At 46.2% G+C, this 22,762-nt stretch overlaps 1 protein-coding gene across 3 annotated transcripts in view; it reads left to right on the forward strand.

Annotated features, from left to right (window-relative positions):
• The window catches only part of SLC35F3 (solute carrier family 35 member F3), a 170,100-nt gene that overhangs the window by 138,570 nt on the left and 8,768 nt on the right, over positions 1–22,762 (forward strand). For all 3 annotated transcript variants that reach the window (XM_027898302.1, XM_027898304.1, XM_027898303.1), the window contains one exon: positions 18,285–18,504. In XM_027898302.1, coding sequence (XP_027754103.1) covers positions 18,285–18,504 — 220 coding nt within the window. The remainder of the gene's footprint in view (positions 1–18,284; positions 18,505–22,762) is intronic.

A 22,762-nucleotide genomic window follows, 5' to 3' on the forward strand; every position in this document is an offset into this window, starting at 1 on the left:
CCCACAACAGACGTGTTGATTCTCCATACCCCTGAAAATTTAAAAAACACCCTCAGCTTTTGGTACACGCTCCTTCCTCCACAGCCATACACAGAAGTTGTTTCTACTTCCAAAAGGCGAAACACCCCTTCAAAAAGGTTTTTTTACCCTCTCCTGGACTGGAGTCCCACCATGGCTGATGCCCCGTGCAAGAGACACTGTGCTTAACCTTCCTACATCTATTTTAAGACGCAAATTTGACCACCCATAATTCCTTCTGCAGTCTGTGGGTGGTGACAGTCTTCAGCCCACTGGAAAAGTCGGTGCATTAGGTACCTGAATATGAATTTATGTTTTTAATTTTATATGATCCTCCTAGGATTTCAGTGTGAAGGTGGAGTAATCCAGTAATTTCTTGCAGCTTGCTCATTTATGCTGCCTGTGGATTATTTGTCAAAATTTTTTTGTACTATCTTAATGAGAAATTTAATCAATCTCATTAACACCAAATCATTTGTCTCTGTCGATTTACTTTCTAGGATGATTTACATTAGATGTGATGGTAAGTCATCTCTAACGTATGTAAACCTTAATTTTCAAAGATCTCTGGGGATACTCTAAGTTTCAATATCAGCCTCACATAAAACAAAATTACCCCATTCTGGCAGTGAACATGAGTAAAGATGGATATGAGGAGTTAGTATAATAATAGTTTGTTATTTCATAAATTATACTCCATAATTAGGAAAACCTCTCTTTTAAGAATGCATTGACCATGTACCCCAAAATTTTGTGTATTCACATATGTTGCATGTGCTACTGATCATGGAGAAGGTCAAATATATTTTTACTGAACAAGCATAGCAATAAAATAAAATTAATATCAAAGAGCAAGTATTATTAGATAAATTGTTTTTTCACTACGTATTTTCAAGATATTATTCCATGTTTTTGTGTTGGGCAGCTGACATATAATCTTGAAGCTGCCTTCTCAGCCTCTCTCACATGCTGGGATTATTTTAGTTTATGGCTCAGCCCACCTGCCAACTATTTCAGCTACTGGGATGCAGTGAACTAATTAACGCATCCATCATCTTACACATTCTTCAGATGCTATGAGCAATAAGGAGACAGCCTTAATCTTCTTTGTCTTACGTTTTCTTACAGGCTCATGGCTTAAGGCTCTGTGGCTCAGCTCAAACCTATACACTATGAACTGTTCATTCATGTATTTTTGTTCTCTATTTACTTCTAATTCCCTTCCTCTCCTGGTGTGCATGCTATATTAAATCTCCATTATCTAAGCCTTTGTCTCCTTTTCCTTGCACACAACCATGTAAGTATCGTTATTGCTTAATATTTGTATGAAATTAGCATCCAGCAAATCCTGACCTGCACCAGCTTGCGCTAGGTGCTTTTTCAGCAGGGAAACAAACGCAGCACCTGTGCCACAGAATCTTCCATCAAGGTTGAGGCACATATCTGCTAGAATCTGCTCTTTTTCATTTAACTGGAGGTTACTGACTTGTGCAGCTGCTGTTTGGCATGTTGTGGAGGAGGGCCGTGGGCCCGCAGTATCTGCAGAGGGAAGGCCATGTCCAGAGAAGGGCAACAAAGCTGGTAAAGGGGCTGGAGCACAAGAGTTAGGAGGAATGGCTGAGGGGGCTGGAGGTGTTTAGCCTGGAGAAAAGGAGGCTGAGGGGAGATGTTATTGCTCTCTACAACTATCTGAAAGAAGGTTGTAGTGAGGTGAGTGTCAGTGTCTTCTCCCAGGTAGCAAGTGACGGGATGAGATGAAATGGGCTCAAGTTGTGCCAGAGGAGATTTAGATTGGGTGTTAAGAAAAATTTCTGCACTGAAGGGGTTGTCAGTCATTGGAACATGCTGCCCAGGGAAGTGGTAGAGTCACCATCCCTGAAAGTATCCAAAAAATATGTGAATATGGCACTTTTGGACATGGTTTAGTGGTGAACACAGTGGTGGTGCTATGTTGACAGTTGGACTTTGTGATCTTAGAGGTCTTTTCCAACCTTAATGATTCTATGATTCTTTGATTCTAAGGCTGAATAGAAGAATGAGAACATCAGGGAGATGCTTTTGTCATCCCTACATGGACCTCCCCACTAACCTAAGTAATAAAGTGTGTGATGCAGTAGCACAACCTGGCAGGTGAATAGGAAGGGAAATAATTACAAATTTCCTTATAGACGGAGATAAACCCAAGGTTTTCAAAAGGCTCAGTTCCTCTTCTGCCTGAGATCTGCTCTCTGCCAACATAACGCCTCAATCTCACCCAGTTCATGTCAGAACATGACATAAGGTGTCCAGATCTTATTAATGACAGTGAAAAAAGAAGCCCTAAGTGTGAAGCAGTCAAATGACAAGTCTAACTGTGAAGCTCCCCCAGAAAACTTGCAGCACTGAGCTCAGCCTGGCTGAGCTGGCTTAACCAAAAGTAGTTTATGAAATCCAAAGTCGAAAGAAATCTGAGCCTTAGAAAGATGTAAACCTGCTTTTTCAGATAAAGCAAACAAGCTATTTGCTTAACTTAATCCATATCTGAACTTAAACTGAGGTAAGTGCTTATGGAGTATGTAGGCTGTGATACATCCCCAGCAGTAATTCTGTTCAATTTTTAACACCCCCTGCTATGCATGTGTAAGGATTCACAGGCACACTGAAACAGGCCAGCTAACTATGCTCATCTCCTCTGCTTTTAACCACTTTCAGAACAGCACTGTGCCTCCTCCTCACATGCTTTCTGTTATAACCCCAACCATTTTCATTTCCCAGACAATCCACTGTATGTGGCTGCAATTGCATTAACCTTAACTGCAACCAAAGGGTCTCCAATCCAAATTATTAAGCACATTCTGATGTTGGCCTCTGAATCCACAGATCTGGGAGAGGGCCAGAAAAGCCATTTTACAATTATAGTCTAACTCACGGGTTTTAAAAAGAAGACAGGGCAGGCACACCCACAGGGCAGGCATTAATCATGGCTAGATAAAGTCCACTCCTCTCCTAGGTGGCAAGCTGCAAGGTGTCAGCAGGACCTGACTCGTGCTGCAAGGACACCTCATGCTTTTCCCCCTCATAGTGCTTTTACCCTAATAGCAGGGTAATAGTAATAGCAGGGAGCAGATTTTTCACTGCTCTCTGTGCAGCTGCTCTGGAAGCAGAGTGGGGTGCTGGAAGCAAGGATCACAAGGTCATTTTCCAAAATGAAGGAAGGAATAAGCATGTCACAGGAGTAAAAGGTGGAAGACAAATGAGCCCAGTAATTTCTTGTCTGGCAAATACTTGGCTCTCCTCGCTGCTGCTCAACTTTCAGAACCAGCAAGCAGGAGGGAGGCTCATTGCACAGCCCTTACTGTCTCTCTCAGGAAATCACAGTCCCACATTCCCTGTAATTCCCTCTACCCTTTATATCCCGGAAGATGCCATAAACTGCAGCTGTGTGTCACAAAGCTATTTCGTTCTAGCCAAAAGTGAGTGCTGTAAAAGTGGATGTGCTGCATGCTTTACTGATGTACATTAGAAGGAGCTTGACTCCTCTAGTCAAGGAACAGAAATTACTTCTGTGACTTTAATTTAGGTACACAAGGGTCTTTCCTAATATTCTTATGTTTTATTTTAGAAATCTAATATCATAAAAGGATGTTCATCTGTGCTACACTCAATCCCATGGTATCTGAGCATCTAAATGTAAGAAAACTCTTTAACACGCTCTATTCCAGAGACTTTATTAAAGCCATTACCAGAGGCACATCAAAATGTAATAGCACAGAAGCAGATAATGGTCAGAACATTTCCAGCATGAAATGCATGATCTATTTCGATTAAGGGAAATCCAGGTTAAAAGCTGTCATTTTCATTTGGCAGTTTCAAATGTCACAGTCACATTTCTGAGAAATCCAGATACCGCGTTTCTGAGTCACCTCAAGTTTACTGTCAGCAGTCAGTCTCTTGCCACTTGAAATCAAAGGCTCTTCTTGCAAGTCTTCAGGATGCTCTTGCTAGACAGTGTATTTTCACCCTGGATAATCTGGATTCTTCCTTATCTGCTACACTAATTCTCAGAAGGTAATGATACTGTTTTCTCTCCAGGGGTGTAGTCTTAGTGAATCTAAATCACCCCGTGGAGCAGCACCATCTTGGCATGCAGTATGGATGCTTTCTTGTCACAGGAGGAGGTCCCAAATTTATCAGACCAAGCACACACAGTGCACTCCTAGGGGATGGCAAAGTCCAAGCTAAGCTGTGCAGATAATCAGGAGCTTATGCCAGTGACTCATAAAAGGCAACAGAGATGTACTTGGTCTCTGCACTTACACCTAAGCAGTTCAGAGTGCTCTACTTAATGAGATTGTAATTAATTTTCACTGTTTCTGAACTGCAGGGAGCTACACTTGTGTTTCAGGCTGAGTGAAGGTACATGGCTAATGCATCGAAGGTGGATAAAGCAGGAGAGCCAGAAGAGAAAGACAAGAAAGTGACAGCTTGTCCTGGGGGATGGATTTCTTCAAGTGTGCCATGTCCCTGGTGCCTCCACCACCAGCAGCTGCCAGAGGCAGGAAGGGCTTGGCTGGACCTGAGGCTGATAATTCCTGTGTGGTACAGGTCCATCCCTTTAGAGGCATCTCTGAGTGAGTGCCTCACTGACACAGATTGGGCAGAGAAGGCAGGGAAGGCTTATGTGGTATTATTATTTCAAAAATTTTGATCCCGAAAAGACAGGTATGGCATTTGGACCAGTAGATGGGTTTTCCAGTTCATTAACTCAGGAGTTCTGCATCTTGTTATGAAAAGTTCCTGTGTTATTACTGTTGCAAATAAGAGCTCCTTTCTGTTTTTTCGTGTTTCACAAAGTAAATCTGTATGCTCAGCAATGACTGGATTGAAATCTTAATTTGTGAATTCACGTCCAAGATCAGGATGGCACATAATATGCTAGTGAGGCACCAGCTCGCTCCTCATCAAGGCAGTTTGCAAAGTGCTGCTCTGAACAGGCCTGTTTTCTTTGCGCTGAGGTTCACACAAAGCAGAGCCAAAAGAAACCATTTAGTAGGCAATAAAAATATAAAAGAAAAAGAACAAGTACATAAAAAATGTCACTAGGAAGGAGAGCAGTGTGTGCTTTAACAGCCTTATCCAAACCACACTGACATTCCCCCCACACATGCACAGCAATGACAAGATCCAACTGCTTTGCATTTTCCTACTTCTGTGGCACCAGACCCTGATCGGAGAATTTTGGTGCTTCATTGTCTCTTATTATATAAGAGTAAAGCCTTAAAAGTATAAAATATTTCATATAAATAATTTAACATTTTAAAACACACAGATAAGCATAGTATCTGTGAAAGGCTTCAGATTCAAAACAAATTTCTGCCTGGCCTCTGAAGAACAGCTGTGTATCCCATCCAAACACATAAATAATAATGGTTAGCATCCTGTTCTGAGGGACTCTTGTAGCTTCCAGCAATTTTTAGTCACAAGTACCATTTTACTCCAGCATCTCAGCTTCAAGTCTGGTTTTCACATGTGGCAGATCTGAAACCACCCTGTTTTCTTCTACTTCTTGAATATGTCTCACCACTGTTCTCATTTTGGTCTTTCCGGGAACTTCAAAGAGATTTCATTTTCTTATAACCTCTAAGCAGTGTAATCACCTCAGTGCCCTAATTTTTTTTTTTTACTTGTACAATGAATTAATTTCTATCTGATCTCTCTCTTTGCTCTTACATTTCTTCTCTGCTCCTTTTAACACTGTGCCTGCTTTACTTCATCCTGAATGAAACAATTGAGGGCTAATAACCCCACTGGTATTTAAGTTCTTATTTTCTGTCAAATGAGGATGTTGGCTGAAAAGTCCAGAGTGGGACATTGACAACACGTGGAAGAAATGTCAGTGCCATATGTGGCTGCTCTAATACCCAACAGTGGAGGCATGAGGGTAGCCCACATATGTGCCGCTCCACACTTTTGATGGAAACCAGGGAGGTAAATAAAGCTACACCATTCTGGAATTCAGATGACCATAAGACTTAATAGCGTTGGCAGCCGACACCTGTTTTGAGATCTATCCGACCAGTGCAACAATATGCATAACAGGGGCACTGCAGTTCTGTGAATCAGTGGCACTGCTTTGCTGTTTCTCCTGCTTCTGGACCCCAAGTTCACACCAGCATCAGCAGGCAAGGCTCTCCTGGAGTTTGTCGTTCCTGCCACTGTTGGGGTATATCTGAATCTGTTGCTGTTTATGGGTTGTTTTGTAGCTCTCCTGTCAGTGGCCACATCCTAGAGAAGATACATATGGGCACGTGGCTTCTAATAGCAGATCTCTGGAGATACCTTTTCCACCTTGTGCATACTCAGCTCATAGGCAGACCTTTCTCCCACTCAAATGACACATCTCTGAAGGAGAGAATCACCTGTAGCTCCTTTGGAAATGGAGGCTGCTGGCTTCAGCAGACAGGAAAAGGCAGGGGTACTTCCAGAATTACCAAACTTTTCACCTGGAGTGTCTGGGACGTTGCAAGGAGATGATAGAAGGAGCTGGAATTTTTCTGAGCTGCAAAAGCAGACACAAATCACGTTCCTGGAGCTGCTCTGTGGTAACTCAGCTTCCTCTCTGGAGGAAGGATCCAGCATGAAACTTAGTATCATCCTCTTGTTTGGAAGTGTATAAAGGAGAAAAGCTCATGGCCTTCAGAATGATGGAGCATGAAACTGAGATTCAGCTTCTGAGATTCAGCCCCATCAATCCATTTGCATAAAAAGAGCTTGAAAGAAGAACTATGAAGATGTAGACCCCTCAGAGTGCAAGAAGACTGAAAGACAAATGTAGTTTGTGTCCATCCTCTGGACCTGCCTCTGGTGCTCAGAAAGAAAATGAAGTTGATGCTCTGAACTCATCTTGAGTCTTCAGAGAAGGTTTTTCTCAGGTGCCGTACAAATTTAATACAACCAGCAACAGCATTGTATCATAGAACATGTTTTCTGAAGGACTACCCTATTGGGAGAAAAGTCAAAACAATAAAGCTATTTAAAAATCTGAATCTCAGAAGTGCTGGACCTTGTATTTTTTAACACTCCCCTTTTGGCACCAAACTCATCAACTGTACTTCACGTCATGTGACATAGGACTGCCAAGTTTCTCAGTCTCTCACAGACTGCTTTTCTAATAGCACTTTGAAGGGTGCTATACTATCAGGCTCTGGAATGAGGGTAGATGCCATCACAGATACCGCCTCACTCCACTTGCTGTGCTGCTGTGTCTGGGATTGGGATGGCATTGCTGAAGGACGGAGTAAGGGAGTAAAGGGCAGATAGTGCTCTGGTTTCTTGCTAAATAAACACTAGCAGTGCAACTAAAAAGGCAAACAAACTTCAAACAGAAAAGATTCACCTGTTCTTGAGAGGAGGTTCTCTAAAAATGAGAAGATTATTTCCCTTCTATATCCCGTTTACTTAATGCATCTAGGGGCAATTTATGCATTGTAAATGTCATCTTCTCTGTTATGTCAGTGAACTCTCAGGTTTGGTTTTTTTGTATAACTTACTTTCTTTTCATAGACTAGCTGCCAAGTTGATGGTGTCTCTTTTGGTATCTCCTGACTCACATGCTTTCCTGTTCCCAGCTGTCCCCTGGGAACAGTATCCTGTCGTGGTGCTGAACAATTCGTACTTAGGCTACGAAGTTGATTTGTGGTGTAGTGAGGATTCACAGAGCAAATAGGTTATGCCCATGGTCCAAGGCTGGCACTGCCAGCAGGAAGGACTGGCAGGGCTTTATCCATCTGGAATTATATCTCTATGCAAAGAGTGTGTGTATATATATGTGTGTGTGTGTGTGCGTGTCTATTCTAGATACATGTTCCAACATATATATGTGTGTTTCAGAAACAGCTCTCTCAGGTGTTTGCGTAGCCAGTTTTATCACTGAGACATTTATCTCCTCTTTGTATTTCCTCTTGTCATGTTCCTTCCTTCTCTCAAGACACAGTGACACTGTTCCCCCTCCTATCGGCACCATGCTTCTCTATCAGCAGAGTAAAAAAATACCCCGTTACCAGAAACCAAGACAGCAGCTATTAGAAAAGCATTTTATTCTTGCATGCTTTTTCTGTCTGCCTATACCAACCACTACAAAAATCTAATTCACAGGAGGCCAGCTGGCCAGCTTCTCCTGAAAGTTTCATTTTGACTATTCCAAAAAGTAGTAAGTGGTTCAGGTCACAGCTGAGGAGGACAAATTGGATATAAATCACATCAGGCCAAGCTTAAGATATCCACGAGCGATCGCTGCACAGTTTCAGACTCTGCAGGCCTTTCACACCCAAAACATCCACTGACGTCAATGGAAATTTTGTATGATGACGGAGAGCAGTGATCATGTCGACTCCGGCAGTCAAAGCCTTGAGAGCTTAATGTTTAGGTTTTCTCTGCCTCAGTTTGTATATGCTGTCCCTCACCACACTTTGAATGCTGCACAAATGCTTGACTGCATTTACCTCAACACAGCCCTGGGAAATAACAGTGAGCCTGTACCCTCACACCCCACTACTGAGCTGAGGAGGGGCAGGCTAGCTGGGGGACTTGGCCAGGCTCACACTGGGAAATTGGGATAGACCATCACCATGGACCTCAGATTCAGCCCCCTGACACTCTTTGCAGTGCTTTCCCTGGGAGGCTTTTCACCTTTTCAGTAACTGAAGTGTAGCATTGCTTAAAGTACCCTCCAAACTGCTGGGGCCTGCAGTGGAATAACTCTACTTGGGTTACATTAAAAACAATGTGAATTTGTGGTTTGCTTTTTTTTCCAAAAAATTTTGATTAACTAACCTTTTAAAGGCCAACACTAGCAAACCCATTCATGCAGGACACAGGTTAGGTGTGACTTTCATGCCAATGCATCTCCCAGGCCACCCAAAACACAGCCCCAGCTTTTCAGTGCAACACCCACCTGCACTGGGCAAGGAAAGAGGCCCTGAAGCAGTTGGGGTGCCCTTCCCAAGAGCTGGGGTGTGTTGCCCTGTCTGGACCCACTGCACTGGGGACGTGGGGTTGGTGCTGCCGATGTGCTGTGCTGCTGTGCTGCTCCCTGCCCACAAGAAGCTGCCCCTGCAGAGGTGAGAGGCTTTCTCTGCAGGCAGGCAGAGCCCTAAGGGTTTTTCCAATCACAACTGCACAGGATAAAAGTGAGGAGTAAGAGCCTCCAGGGTAACAGTCCCTCTGGAGACTGAGCAGCCCCAGGTCACTTCCACCTGACCAGTAAAGCAGGAGATCCTCAGGAAGGTTTTAATTCACCAGCACTCAGCTGCCATGAGCAGTCAGAATCTGGTTTTTGAGGATGGCGGCAGTCATAAGGTGCATGGTCCAAGCAGAAGCGTTCCTGCTGGGGTCACACTTCAAGGATACCTGCTCACCAGCCAGTCTGCTGGGATGAAAATTCTTGCAAGTGCCTGAAACACCGTGGCTGTGTCAGCCTGCTTCTTGATTTGGACATTCTCTGTCCTCTTCGCTCCTTGATGAATACAGGAGGAAGAAGAGGTAATGTAGCACAGCTTTTAACCAGCAATGATCATCTTAAAATTTGGTGGCCAGCCACAGTCACAGCACAAATTAGATTAAAGAATCAGTGTGATGTTTGCTTTGGGCAGGAAGGCTGTTTTAAGGGCAGAGTTACGGATCCTCATTAGGAATTTCCTGTTTCATTCTTGGGCTTTTTTGAACTCTAGAGTAAATACTGTCTGGTGACTTGCTGCTCCTCATTTTCTCAGCTTGCTCCATAACTCCCTAAGGATTGTCACTAGCTTCAGTACTGCTCCTCTCACCCTGTCGTGGCTTGCCTGTGTGTGGCTGTACCTGGTGCTGTTGGAGTTAATGGTCCTCTCCCTGTACTTCATTTGGCCATGGTGGTGGGTCCTGGCATAGTCATCCTCCCCACTGTGCAAATGAGTCAGTTCTGTCCAGCTCATCCTTCAGCCCTGTCCCAGACACCAGCAGGAACCAGTCCTCTGTTTGCACCAGCCCTGCTGGCTTGTATGCCAGTAACCCCCAGGCACCCAAGAAGCTTGATGCCCCTTTCCACTTCAGGCACTGCTGCTGTGGAGGGGAATGTCCAGTCTGAGCACCTCCTAGCCACTGCTCTGGTGGGCTCTGATGAAGATTTGAGGCCAATCCTGAGTGCTACATGAGACTAAGTCAAGGATTGTGTTCCCTAATGGGCTCACTAACAAGGTTTTCCACAAAAAAGTCTTTGAGTGTAACTAAAAAGCCCATCTCTGTGTTCAAGTGTGATGCCTGCCTGGTCTGTGGGTGTTTGGAGCTTGCACATAGCAACAGTCTGACATTTTATTTGTATAATGCACTTGTCTAGCAGAGTATAAAGCACTTCAGGGTCTGTGTACCTCTAGGGTGTAAAGGCAGAAAACGGTGGATAATGCATAACTTCAGTTGTCTGATCTCTGAGTGCATGTTGTCACATTAAAAGCTTCCTCTTGCTAGGAATACTTCCTCCATTTTCCAAAATGGCACATCACCTCTGGCTGGACAGAAGACCCACAAATGGTAGCTTGTCCCATGCAGCAATCTGAAGGCACAACTTCAGTGGGGCTACCTGTCTGCTGTGATAACACACTCCAAAGTAGGCTCAGCTTGCCCTGGTGCTCATGGACAGGTGTGACTCTGCAGGAAATCTGCTGCAATGTCTGCTCACACTGCTACAGCCGCCGCTGCTCCTCTAAAGTGTGAGCAGTGCAGTACTGCTGCTGCTTGACTTTACCTTCTCCCTAAGCTTTTCCCAATGTCCCGTCTGAGATGGCTGGTGGTTCTGCACCCACAGCAAGAAACAACCTAAATGCAAAACTGCAGTGTGTTCATGTGTAAAAATTAAATGAAATAGTCATCCTAATGCAGTCCACTTCCTGCAGCCTTCACTGTAGCCATGTACGTAAAAGCTGTAGAGCGTATCCTAGGACTACTGCTCTTCGCTGGGAATGGCAGATGCAAACCAAACAGGTTTACTGCCCCAGGCACAGCAAATTGTGGGATGAAGGATCACCCCACAGGAGAAGCTGCAGGCTTTTCCCTTGCTTCTGCAGCCCAAAACTCTCACCATGGCATTTTGCTAAGGGAGTTTACAGTATATGAATCTTCCCTGTGGTTTGGTCTTATTGTTCTAAACTTTTTTTAATTTAAATGTTAGTTTAAACATTTTCTCATTAAGTTTCTGATAAACAAGTTTCTCATTAAGACTTCTGAGTCTGTGCTAAGACTTGTCTCGAAAATGTGTATTCAGGTGGTTTATAAGATTTGTATTATTTGCTTCTTTTGGAGCCATTCTGGTGTATTATGTAAATCACATTTCCTGGGATCATTTATTGTGCAAACACCTAGTTTGGCATGTGTGTAGTGCTGAGCAAAACCAATTGCTTCTGTCTCTCTCTAGTTCTGAGAAGTTCAGTCTGGAGATTTTTTTTTTCCCATTTAAGAGAAGACAGTTTTCTCATTCCATTTCCTATCAAAATACATTTTCTGCAAAGGAGCTGGAAACTCCCAGAAAAGATAAAGTTTAAAGACAGAACATCAGCCCCCAAACCAAGTGTAGAAACAAGTAATGGTCAGTCTCAGATGCAGACAATTAAAAGTAGCAGCTGGATGCTTGATTGGATTCTATGGCTATTTCTTGCATTTAATAATATGCTTACAGAAAAATACGTGTGGGACGATGGGTATTAAAAAGCCACTAGAGTACTTTAGATAAGACACCCCTTGCCTCCAGCTCCAGAAAGCATGCTGTCATCATGGCTGATGTTACCTCCCAGGCTGCAGGGCTGCCATTTCTCATTAGGCAGGCCAGAGTCTTCAGCCTTAGTTCAGTCCCCAGTACAGACAGACCAGACTGGACAGGTGCTTGTCTGAGGAGTAACAGGTCCTTGGCCATGGGCTGGGGCGTTCCTCAGTTGGCAGTGCAGGCAGCAGGGCAGGTAAAGGGCATCAGCACATCCAGGACAGGTCTCAGACCTCTACCCCATGGAAGCTGAGGAGAAACTTGTGCCCTCAGCACCTGGAAGCAGTTTTCCTGAGGAAAGCTGGAAGCAGGAGTATACAGGTTTTGTTGCAGGAGCCTCAGACAAGCAGGGCAATAAAAGCCATGTCAGGAGTCCTGGGCAGCTCTCTGCAAAGTGCTGAGGCTAGCAGATTTATTCAGAGCCTTTTATGATCTGGGACACACCACAGGAGCCTCTGTGCAACTGTTCTGCTGGCATGTGAACCTGTGGTGACTCAGGAAAAAGGCGCTCAGGGACTGTCTTGATAAGTAACGGGAGCTGGCTATAAAATAAACATGCAGGAAAAGCAAATCCCCAGCTCTCTGAAGGTGCAACCAACAGGCAGCTCTCACAGGGGCTTTGCCCTTCCGTGCCACAGCTTGCACATCTGTAAAGTGGGTTTCATAAGCTCACCCTTTGCTTGCACTGGTTTGAAATATATCCACCTGAGAGGCTGATTTTGTAATGACTGCCCTTTGGGTCAGCACTGGCTCAAGCGTGAGGGAAGCGAAGCTGAAGGCATGATCCTATTTTCTGGGAAACACATCATGTACTTTCCTGGAGAGCATTTTTGAGGAATATATTGGATTAACTTGTGTTTTTTGCCTGTACAGCAGTCATACCTACTTCCACTTGTGAGCTTAATGCACGAGAGATACTGTGGCCCTAACAGGATGAATTACAAAAAAAGTCCTTAATTTTTTTTTCACTGGGAGGAATTAAACTTGAATTTAGTTTCCTTCCCTCCTATTAGAGCCAGGGCATTTTGTCTGTCTTCTTTGCTACAACTGGCTTGTAAGTCCTCCCAAAAGACATGGCATGACATTTTAGTCCATGTCTTTTCCTTTTTTTTTTTTGTACACTGAACAGAAAATGTAAGACTGTTGCACATCTGCAGATTATTTATCCATGCAAGCCTAATCGGTGAAGGGATTTAGCAAAACATGTTTTGCCTGCCAATCTCTAATCAAGATGACAGATTCACTGGCATGGTGGTGGCTTTGCTGTGCACCAGGGAGATGATGCTCACTCTGCTGAAAATTAGGAGCAATTAGCCAAATTCAATTTGCAGGTACAGACCTTGCAAGGTCAAAGTAAGAAGCATGGTCTACAGATTAAAAACATCACCCACTAAGAGCAACAACAGATCCAAACCTGGTTTGAAGGAGAAGGTTCCAGTATGAGCACTGAGACAATGAAAAAATTCTGACAAATGTTAACAGTCTGGAAAGGAGAAATAACTGGCCTGTACAAAGTATTCCCTTAGGATGTGTATTCCTCCCAGAAATTTTCTACTTTGCTGCATCTTTCCCAAAGACGTAATGGCAGATTCAATGGCTTAGTAACCCTTCTAACATAGGTTTGTTCTGCAGGGAGTATAAAGAGACCAAACCCCTGGCCTGAGTACACTGTGCATACTTTGTCTGGTTCTTGTCTACCTTTGCCTTTCATAGGTGGGATGTTATTTTTTTCAAAATAGGGACAAAAAGCAGTATTGGCAGAATTTTATACATTCTTTTCTTTTGCATGAGGTTCTAAGCAATGGAGAAACATCCCAACTACCTAGCAATGGTTAAAGACAAAACAGGCAGGGGAAGATGAATAGTGTTAAATATATAATTGTGAACTTAATAGGGGAAAAACGGAGCTTTACTGTCATATTTTATTTGCATGTTTTATTTGATTGCAACACCTGCTTTCAAGATGATTAACTCTTACTTAGCATGCAGTTTTGGCACTGACAACTTCTATTTCACTGTGGGTGCTTGGTTCCAATGACAGAATTATTTTGCTAGTATTGTGCTGGAGACAGGCCTAATCAGGTAGAGCTAATTTGCTATTTGCTGGATTAATGAAGATACACACTAAAATGAGTATGAGGAAGAACAAGGACTAGTACACAAAAGATTTAAGAAACCAGCAAAAAATTCAGAGTAAAACCACAGAAAGATTGCTGTGCCTTAGACTTTTGGTAATATCTTTCACCCCAGCACTACAGTTCCTGTAGCACCATAGCAGCTACATGCTGTTCCCAAGTGACACTACACATTTCCTTCAGGCCAAGTTGATAGGGCACTCTGTGACAAACAGCAGGGGACCAGAATCCCCATCTGGGAGAGAGGACTGGTGGTACATACAGCCCAGCCAGTGCTGGTCAGGACTGGCTAAGCCCTGCTTGGGGGTTCTCATTGCAGAGGGTTTGTGCCACAGCAGCAGCAAGGTGGGTTCACTTGTGCTGTGTGGTGCCCGCTGCTTTATCTTATACCTACAAGCAAGTTTCCATCTGCCGCCATTGCTGTCTTCCCATGGATAGGTTTCCCTGAAAGCCAGGCAGCTGCTTCTGCTCCCAGATGCCACTCATCCCAGTTGGCATCCTGAGGAGGAGAAGTGCGCCCAGGCCAAGTTTCTGGCCCTCTTTCTCATCGTCACCATCCCATTTAGCCCAACACACAGCAAGGATGTTTGCTGCGGCAGCCACCTCAACAACACCTCACGGCAGCCACATCCACTGTGGAACATCTCACTGGAAACGCTTCTCAAGGGCCACATCTAACCAGGCTGCAGTGCTCTCAGTTTGCATGTAGACCTCCTCCCCACAGTGTAATCCCACTGTTTATTTCAGTCATGAGCCTTCAGATTGTCTGTGAACATGGATATGAGCACTTCTGGGTGGAAGCAAACTTCTCTGTATTGCTGCTGCAGCAATTAAGCCAGTACATTTTCCTTCCAGTATCCTTTCTTTGACATTTCCATTTCAGTCTCACACAGAGCTTGGCTGTTGCCTTGGGTTTTGCCTTTTTTTTTTTTTTTTTAACCAATTGCTGTGTTTACAATGGAGTGCTAGCCCATGATGGCAGAATCAAGAAAAATAATGCAGGAAGATCTATCTCAAAAATACGGCATTACACCCTGCCATGCCACAGCTTCTTGCTATCTGCTGCCACCTTATCTGAACAACAGCCCAGCCATTGTAAGAATTTACTCCTCACACAGAGGATTGCACAGAGTATCTGAGCTTTGCAACAGCTTTTCCCTATAGCTTCTCTGGCTGTTGTTAACACCCATAGTCCCACTGCTCTGTGAGCAAAGCATGGTGATCCCAGCAAACAAAGCTGTACTGGCAAGAGGGCAGCAGGTTGAGATGGTAGGTGAGAGCAGCAGGTGCAGGATTTCTGGTAATGGGGACAGGAGAAGGTTTGATCAGTCTTCAATGACAATTTCTCCTTTAACACAGTGAGGGGGATTTCTCATTCCAGACATGCACTGGATGTGCCTGTGTCTGTGCTGGGCCCAGAAGTTGGTGGACAGCAGGAACAGCTGTGTTCAAACGTTCTGTCAAAATATTCAAGCTGATAGTTGGTTTTTCTGGAGTCATCTCTGACTGTTTTGAGCTTACAGTGTAGGTTAAGTCACAGTCCTGCCTTGCTTCCCGTAACTATTTATCTGCTGTTACTCATGGACAGCTCTTCATCAAATGCTTCCTGGTACGGCTTCAAAAGCTGTGCTATGGCACCAAGGAAAATTGGTTTTCCCAGTCAGCAGTAGCAAACCTGGGGACACAATTATTTGTGAGAGTTTTATTGTATGGCACATAGTCATTCTGATGCATGAAATATACCTCATTTTCCCTGATGCTTCTCAGACTTCACTGAAGATGCCAGGTCCGAGAAGGTCATCTGCAGCAGTGTACCCATTCTGAACAATGGGGCTCTCTGTGGATGTGGGTACATGTCTCGCAGCACCCTCCACAGCCTTAGGTATCCTTGGGGAAAAGCCTCCTTACAGCTCTGTGCTGGATAGGGAAACCTCTACCATAAGGAGGTCTCCTTTGGAAGCTGGAGCCAGCCTACAAGAAGCAATTCATGCTTGGTGAAACCAGTCAGAACAAGTAAAAGGAAGCTTTATTATGTAGGCCAGTGAAAGAAGACCCCCAAAGTGGGGAATGCAGCTCAGGGTCCTGATCTGTGCCAGTGCAAGGCTGTCCTTTGAGGCACACTGGGTGCTTCAGGGATGAGGGCTGTGATATCATGCAGATCCAGCGGTATCTAGTAAACAAGAATCAGGCCCACAATACAGTGAAATCATGTGTTTCTACTGTATATGAAATAGTGATAGCCAATTCTATATGTGGGAAACAGATTTTTGGCAGGAGGAGCTTTTTTTCCCCTGAATGAATCCCAACATAAATTCCAATTTTGTCCTTTCATTTGACTATGGCCTTTCTGTCACTCTCATACTAACCTCGCTTAACGTCATGTAATTTAAACTGTACCTGTGTTTTTTGTTTTCAGAGCATTAGGCTGGCTGCCTATGACACCTTGGCAGTCAAACCTGCCCCGGTGTCTTAGGAAGCAGGTTTAAGCCTCTAATGAAGTTCAGGACTGGCTTTTTCAATGTGTCTCTGCTTCCCTGTGCACTTCCTGTGTGCCCTGGGGCAAGTGGCTAGTACAGGCAGGCCTGGGCAGGACTGAAGGCCAGAGTTGAAGTGGGTACAGTGTTTGTGGAAGGGGAGAGTGGATCCAGGCCACATGCTGAGCACATGGTCTGTCAGGGCTGTGCGCATCCCTGAACAGTCCTGCATGGCTCCAGCAGGTGGGAGGTCGGGCTGTGGTTTGTGGAGTGGAGGGACATCTCTTTTACTGAGACAGAGAGACAGTTGACAGGTTTGCAGGGAATAGGCTGCTGCCAGCAGGCATTTTCGCAGAGGACAAGGGTAATGTGCTGGCTGTGACACTGACACGATGCAGAACCAGCAGCTCAAATGAAAGTGTCCATGTACAGCAGCCAAAGTACAGGGTCATCACGTCCAGAGATGGGCAAGTCCTGCATAGCTATAATTCAATACAGAGGAGTGGCAGGCAGTAAAACCCAATAAACACAAAGTGTTTCCTCTACCCTGCATTCTTGTACCTGCTGCAGCAGAGGGGCTGTAGGCAGATGTTGAGTTAGGGATGGGAAGATCTGATGAGACTCAGAGCATGAATGGGTTTCTTTAGGTAATCAGCTGGTACAGCCCTGTCCTCTGAGAAAGTGGATCCAAATCATGCTTTCATTAGAGTCCAGATAATGAGCTTTACATGCCCAGTCTCAGGGAACAAACAGTTTGAAATTGAAGGCAGCAGTGAAAACCTATTCATCCTTTGTTGTCAGAGGGAAATCTAATTTTGCTCAAATTTTGTCAAAACACCCCAGTAAAGTACTTCAGGGCCTCAGGGGTTTTGCAGGTTTGAAAGCAAGCAGTGGCAGCACAGGCCAGTGCACATAGGCTGCTGGCCAACAGCCCAGCCCTGCAGGCTGGTGCTTTCCTTCTTTATGTTACTAAATTTCCACGACACCGGCAGCTCCTAGCTCTGTGCTGGGCAAGGGCAAGCTGCATGCAGGTTTCCCCCTGCAGCACCTCTGCAGAGGTGCCCCAGTAACCCAGCCCAGCCCTGCCAGCAAGGCCAGGCTGCACCCCGTCACCTCCTGTCTCCTGTTGCTCACAAGTGCCTTCAGGACACAAACTGCTGGTGCTTCTGTTCCCTATGCCAGGGCTGAACTTGCTCAGGCTGCCTTGCACTCAGGGATTCACAGCATCCCCAGCCTGGACTGCACATATGAGCTCCTAGCTCCCCACTGATGCTTCAATTGATCCAGCATGTCCCCGGGTGCCACTGTGCCGTGTCCCCACCTCAGTGGGAGCAGGCAGCTGCCTGCCTGCCGCCACCTCCTGCACTGATGCCGCTGGGGATTTGATCGAGGTCCCACCCCTTGGGTGGAAAAACCCCAAACCAGGCTACCGCAATGCTTCTTCCAAACCCCACATAGCAGATCAGATGGGCCCCAGCTTCCCATGGCTGCAGCAGGAGCTGGCTTTGCTGCCAGCCCGGGCTCCTCAGCATCCTGGTGCCCATAGGGGTGAAGGGAGGAGGATGACTCCATGCTGCTGCTTCAAGATGTTCACTGTGAAGGGACTGATGATGAGAGTGAGATTTCAGCTCCTGTCATCACCTCTCCCCTTGCTCTTCCTTTGCTGTCCCTTCCGTGTTTGCAATCCCCCCATGCCCCCCCACCCCGTTTGTACTCTGTACAGATGCTGGCTGCTGCAGCAGAAGCTGAAACTTGCTTTTCTTCTCCTCTTTAAGGTGTGTGCCCTTCTTTCCCCAAAGGAAGAGAAGAGAAGCAAAAAAGCAAAAAAAAGCCGTATATTTGCTGCAGACTGTGACTGGCTTATGTAATAACACTGCCTTTCTCTCCTTGTTTTAGGGAGTGCTGTCGATTTTTTGGAGACAATGGCTTGACTTTGAAGGTGTTTTTTACCAAGGCAGCACCCTTTGGTGTTCTTTGGACACTCACAAACTACCTTTACTTACATGCAATAAAGAAAATAAACACTACGGATGTCTCCGTGTTGTTCTGCTGCAACAAAGCTTTTGTGTTCTTGCTTTCATGGATCGTTCTGAGGGACAGGTTCATGGGAGTGAGGGTAAGTGACTCCTTATCTCTGTCTCCCTTCTTCATCCTCACCCTCTGTCTTCCCTTTACCCCTTGCCTCCTGCCAGCTGAGTCAAGCAGCACCCATGCAGACTGCTGAGCGGGCACAGAAATCCTTGTGGAGCAGGATACGTCCTTCCCTGCAGCCTGCCCAGGTGCCTGTGAGCTCTTGGAGGCCCTGGCTCCCCCAGTCTGGTGCCTTTGTACATTTTCCTTCAGGAAAGAGGTAACTTGCTCCAGAACGTGTCACAAAGGATATGTGCTATCTCCATGTTGCTGTGGATGTGTGTCAGCCTTTGGCAACCCCTTCTGAGGGACTATTTCCAGGCTGTGGCACCAGACTCAGTTGTTTCTAACTGCATATTCCTGCAAACATTGGCTGCACACAATGCATTTCTGGTGCCAACCTCTGAATTTAACAGAGCCCTCACCTTTCTACGCGTGACAGCAGGCTTGTGGTACAGAGCTGTGCTGTCCTTGGCCACCTGTGGCCAAAACATGAACCTGTGTCAGTGATGGAGAATCCCTGTCAAGCCAACTCATAGGGACTTCCATCTGGCCAGCAGTTGTAGGCTGCTCTCCTGGTGGCACCCCAAATGTTTGCTTACACCTTTAGTCCTGCACCCTATGCGAATGCCTGCTCCACAGCAGCAACAGAGCCGCATGCAGAGGATTTTTCAGAAAACCCCTCAGCTCCTTGCAAACCCTGCTGCCCTGTAGACATCCCTCAGCATGTGGAAGCAGAGGGTGGGGGTGGGTAAGCCACCTGGGGCCAAGTAGCTCCTGCCAGGGCCAGGAGTAACTGGAAGGAAAAGGCACCAGTGGGTCCCTCCTGCCTTGCTGTACCAATTAATATTAATTAGTAATCAATATTAACAGCAATAACTGTAATAATTCCTATTTTCTGCCCATCACTTGGGGAGCTCCCTGCTCACCCACCTGGGCAATGCTGCTATTTCTCAGAAGAGGCTGTTAGCCCTCACTGCGTGGAGCAGCCGAGAGTTAACTTTTTGGGAAGTGCTCCCTCACTGTCAGGAGAACTTGGCAGGAGAGCTTGGCCAGCCTTTTGGTGATGGCAGCCAGAAAGCTGCTCAGGGGATGGTTGCAAAATGTACCTGCCAAAAGCCCGACCTGGCCAGCTGGTGTCTGCCCACCCCCGCTACCCAGGTAGCCCTATGCTGAAAACAAAACCACTCTGGTTTTTGAATGCAAGGGTATCCTGAAATGATCGTGGAGGCAGGGAAGTACCACTGTTATTATAGCTGGATGTGCTGACCATTTTGATAAATCCAAAAAAAAAAAAAAAAAAAAAAAAAGGTATTTTTGTGGTCTTCATCTCTCGTGTGGCACTGTCAGCTGTAGCACTGGTGGCACACTAGGAGGGGAAATGTATGAAGGGATGACCACTGCTGTCCTGCACCTGCAGCTTGCTCCTCGTTCTGAATGTGTCATCTCTCACCACTGGATGTGGCTGTGGTTTGGAGGGATAGAAGCCAACCTTTGTGTAGGGATACCCACATGGGCATGCCCATGCTGGAGCCGAGATGGTTCTTGTGCTCTCCTGGGTGCATGGCCATGATTGAAGAGCCAAGATGGTCAGGGACTCTCCATCAGCTTCCCTGGCAGGCTGCCTTTTGCCATGGCAGGTGACATGCACTGGGGGATGAATCCTGCTCTGGATGCCTCCCGTCTAAAAGGGGCAGAAGGAGTGGAAGGAGCAGGGAAGCGAACCTGAGTGGTCCTCCCAGCCATGTCCAGCTGTCCTTCATTTCCTGTCAGCACTGCTTTGGGAAAGTAGAAGTGAAAGAGAGAACCAGACCAGGGGCTAGGGCAGTGGGAGTCCGTGCGATGCTCCTGCCATGTGTTCCAGCCCTTCACTGTGGCACCTGGCACTGATGAGGGGTGGCAGAGAGACTTCCTGAGAACCCACCTTGGTACCCAAGAATGAACACAGCTGTCTCCTTCCCAGGTGATGGGCCTGCAAGGGACCTGGGTGCAGGGGGAAAAGGTTCGCAGGCAGACCGGGCTATTCACTCTTAAACAGTTGTGGCATCCTGACCTGTGGCACTATGAGAGCGAGGAGGCACTTGTCCCTGGGGACTGGAAGGGCACATGGCAACACAGCAGTCCTGCCACTCAGCTTCGTGTGGCACAGAGGGAGTGCCAGGGCACTCTTGTCTGCAGAGGGACATAGCATGGAGTCTCGGAAGAGAATAATTTTCTTCCCTCTTTACTCTCTTTTCTGTACAGCCCATGTGATAAGCAGCGAGCGTGGCACTGCTGGGGGATAGCCTCGGGATGAGCCCCAACACTCGGCCTTCTTCCTGGGGCTGTCAACCAGGAGGAGGGACAGTTGCTAGGGCTTTGCTGGGAGTGACCTAGGGACTGCAGGCTAGCACACAGCCCAGCCCTAAAGCTTGTGGTCCCTCAAGGCCACACTCTGTCAAAAGTGCTGGCCCTTTTAGAGGCACTCTTTGAGAGGGTATTTGGTAGACAAGGGCTGCAAGGGTCACAGTGCCTTGCCCTCTTATGAGCCCCTTTCCCACGCTCCTGCTCAATCCCCACACCAGCACAGCAGGGCGAATATTGCCACAGCAAAGCTCTGACCACACATTTGGATGTCCCTGTTCATGCCTGCTGAAGGAGAGGCCAGATGAGAAAGGCAGCAGCTCAGCAGGGTTTAAGCAAGCACAAGTATTCTACTTGGCCTTCAGAAGTGCAACGACTAGCTCTATAGGCACTTAAATCACAATTTGACTGGAATTTAAATGTAAGAGCAAGCTACGAGTTCCCATCCTTGCCATCCGGTCATTTGCAAGGGCCTACATCTCCTGTAATGAGGTTGCAATTTTCCCCCTTTCCCTTCACTATGCCCAGAGCAAGGACCAACTGGGCTGTGAGCTGTCAGAAAAGACACACATGTAATGAAGCTGTGAGTGCCTGAAGCTTTGCTTCTGCAAGCCCTGCAGTGCTAAGACATCTGCAAGGAACTGCAGGCACTGTGGTGTGCAAGCAGCCTGTCACTGCCACTAACAATGTGCTTGATAGGCTGAAAGGATTAAGGAGAAGGTGGATGTGACACCTGGCGTGTCGACAAGGGACTGAGAGGTGAGGCCAAGACTCATCTGACAGTTGTGACATGCTTGATGAAAGAGGCAAGGACCTCTGCCCCAACAAAACTGCATTTATTTGCTTTGACTTCAGTGTTTCCCTCCATGCTACAGTGAATAAAAAAGCTCAGGATCCAAGAAAGCCATTGCTTGCAAGTGCCTCCTGTGTACATAACACGTATAGACAAGCACATCTGCCTGTGGGATTTGGAAAAAAATATACTATCAAATCCCAAATTGTAGTCTTCCTTTTCAACCAGGCAGAGACACAGCCTTCTGGAAGGTGCTCTGAAGTCGATCATCCCTTGACTTTAAAAGCAAAACTGGATACTTTTCATGCTGCAATTCGTTAATGTGTCCTTCAAGTTTCCACCACAGAGGCGCTACAGCCACCCTCTGGCGGGCTGAAGAAGGCTCCCTTTGCGGATGCACCTGGAGGTGCCTGCTGGATGCCACAGCCTGGAATTCGGTTGTGGTTCCCCCTGGCTCCCCAGTGAAGGCTGGACAAGCCCCATGCAGCTCAGACACGAGACAGCCACACCTGAAGCAGATGCTACAGGAAATGCTGCATCTTCCACTCTTTGTCACCTGGCCTGTAGCATGGGTGGTGTTGAAGGGAGGTACAGAGTTGCCATCTTTCAGATAAGCCTGAGCCATGTATCTTGCAGCTGTACAAAGAGCCATACTAAGTTAGACCAAAGGTGCCTCTGCCCCAGAAGCCTTCCTCCAGCAGCTGCCTGTTGTGGACACCTGGAAAAATCTATATAAATAGGAAAAGCCTATAATGATATTTCCTTCTGAGACTTTCCAGCCTCCAGCAATTTGAGGATCAAGGACTTCCTGAGATGGAAGCAATGTTTCTGTAGCTAATAGTCATTGATGTATTTTTTTTTTCTTCTGTGAGTTTATCCTTGTAAACTTTTCACATCCACAGCATGCAACAGCAAAGCTTTCCTTCACTAAATTTTGTGTTGGGTGAACACAACTCTCTTTTTCTGCACCTTTTTCTGCACCTGCCTCATGCTAGTCTCATTCAAGAACCTTTTTTTTTTGTGTCTCTGAATCCACGCAGAGTGACTGAATCTTTGCTTGACAAGCACTGGCACGCTGGTGAGAGAACTGCTGAGCTCTTTCAGATCT

Source organism: Empidonax traillii, unplaced genomic scaffold (assembly GCF_003031625.1).
Source record: "Empidonax traillii isolate 1590-97213 ecotype Southwest subspecies unplaced genomic scaffold, ASM303162v1 scaffold590:size398203, whole genome shotgun sequence".
Classification (NCBI taxonomy): Eukaryota; Metazoa; Chordata; class Aves; order Passeriformes; family Tyrannidae; genus Empidonax; species Empidonax traillii.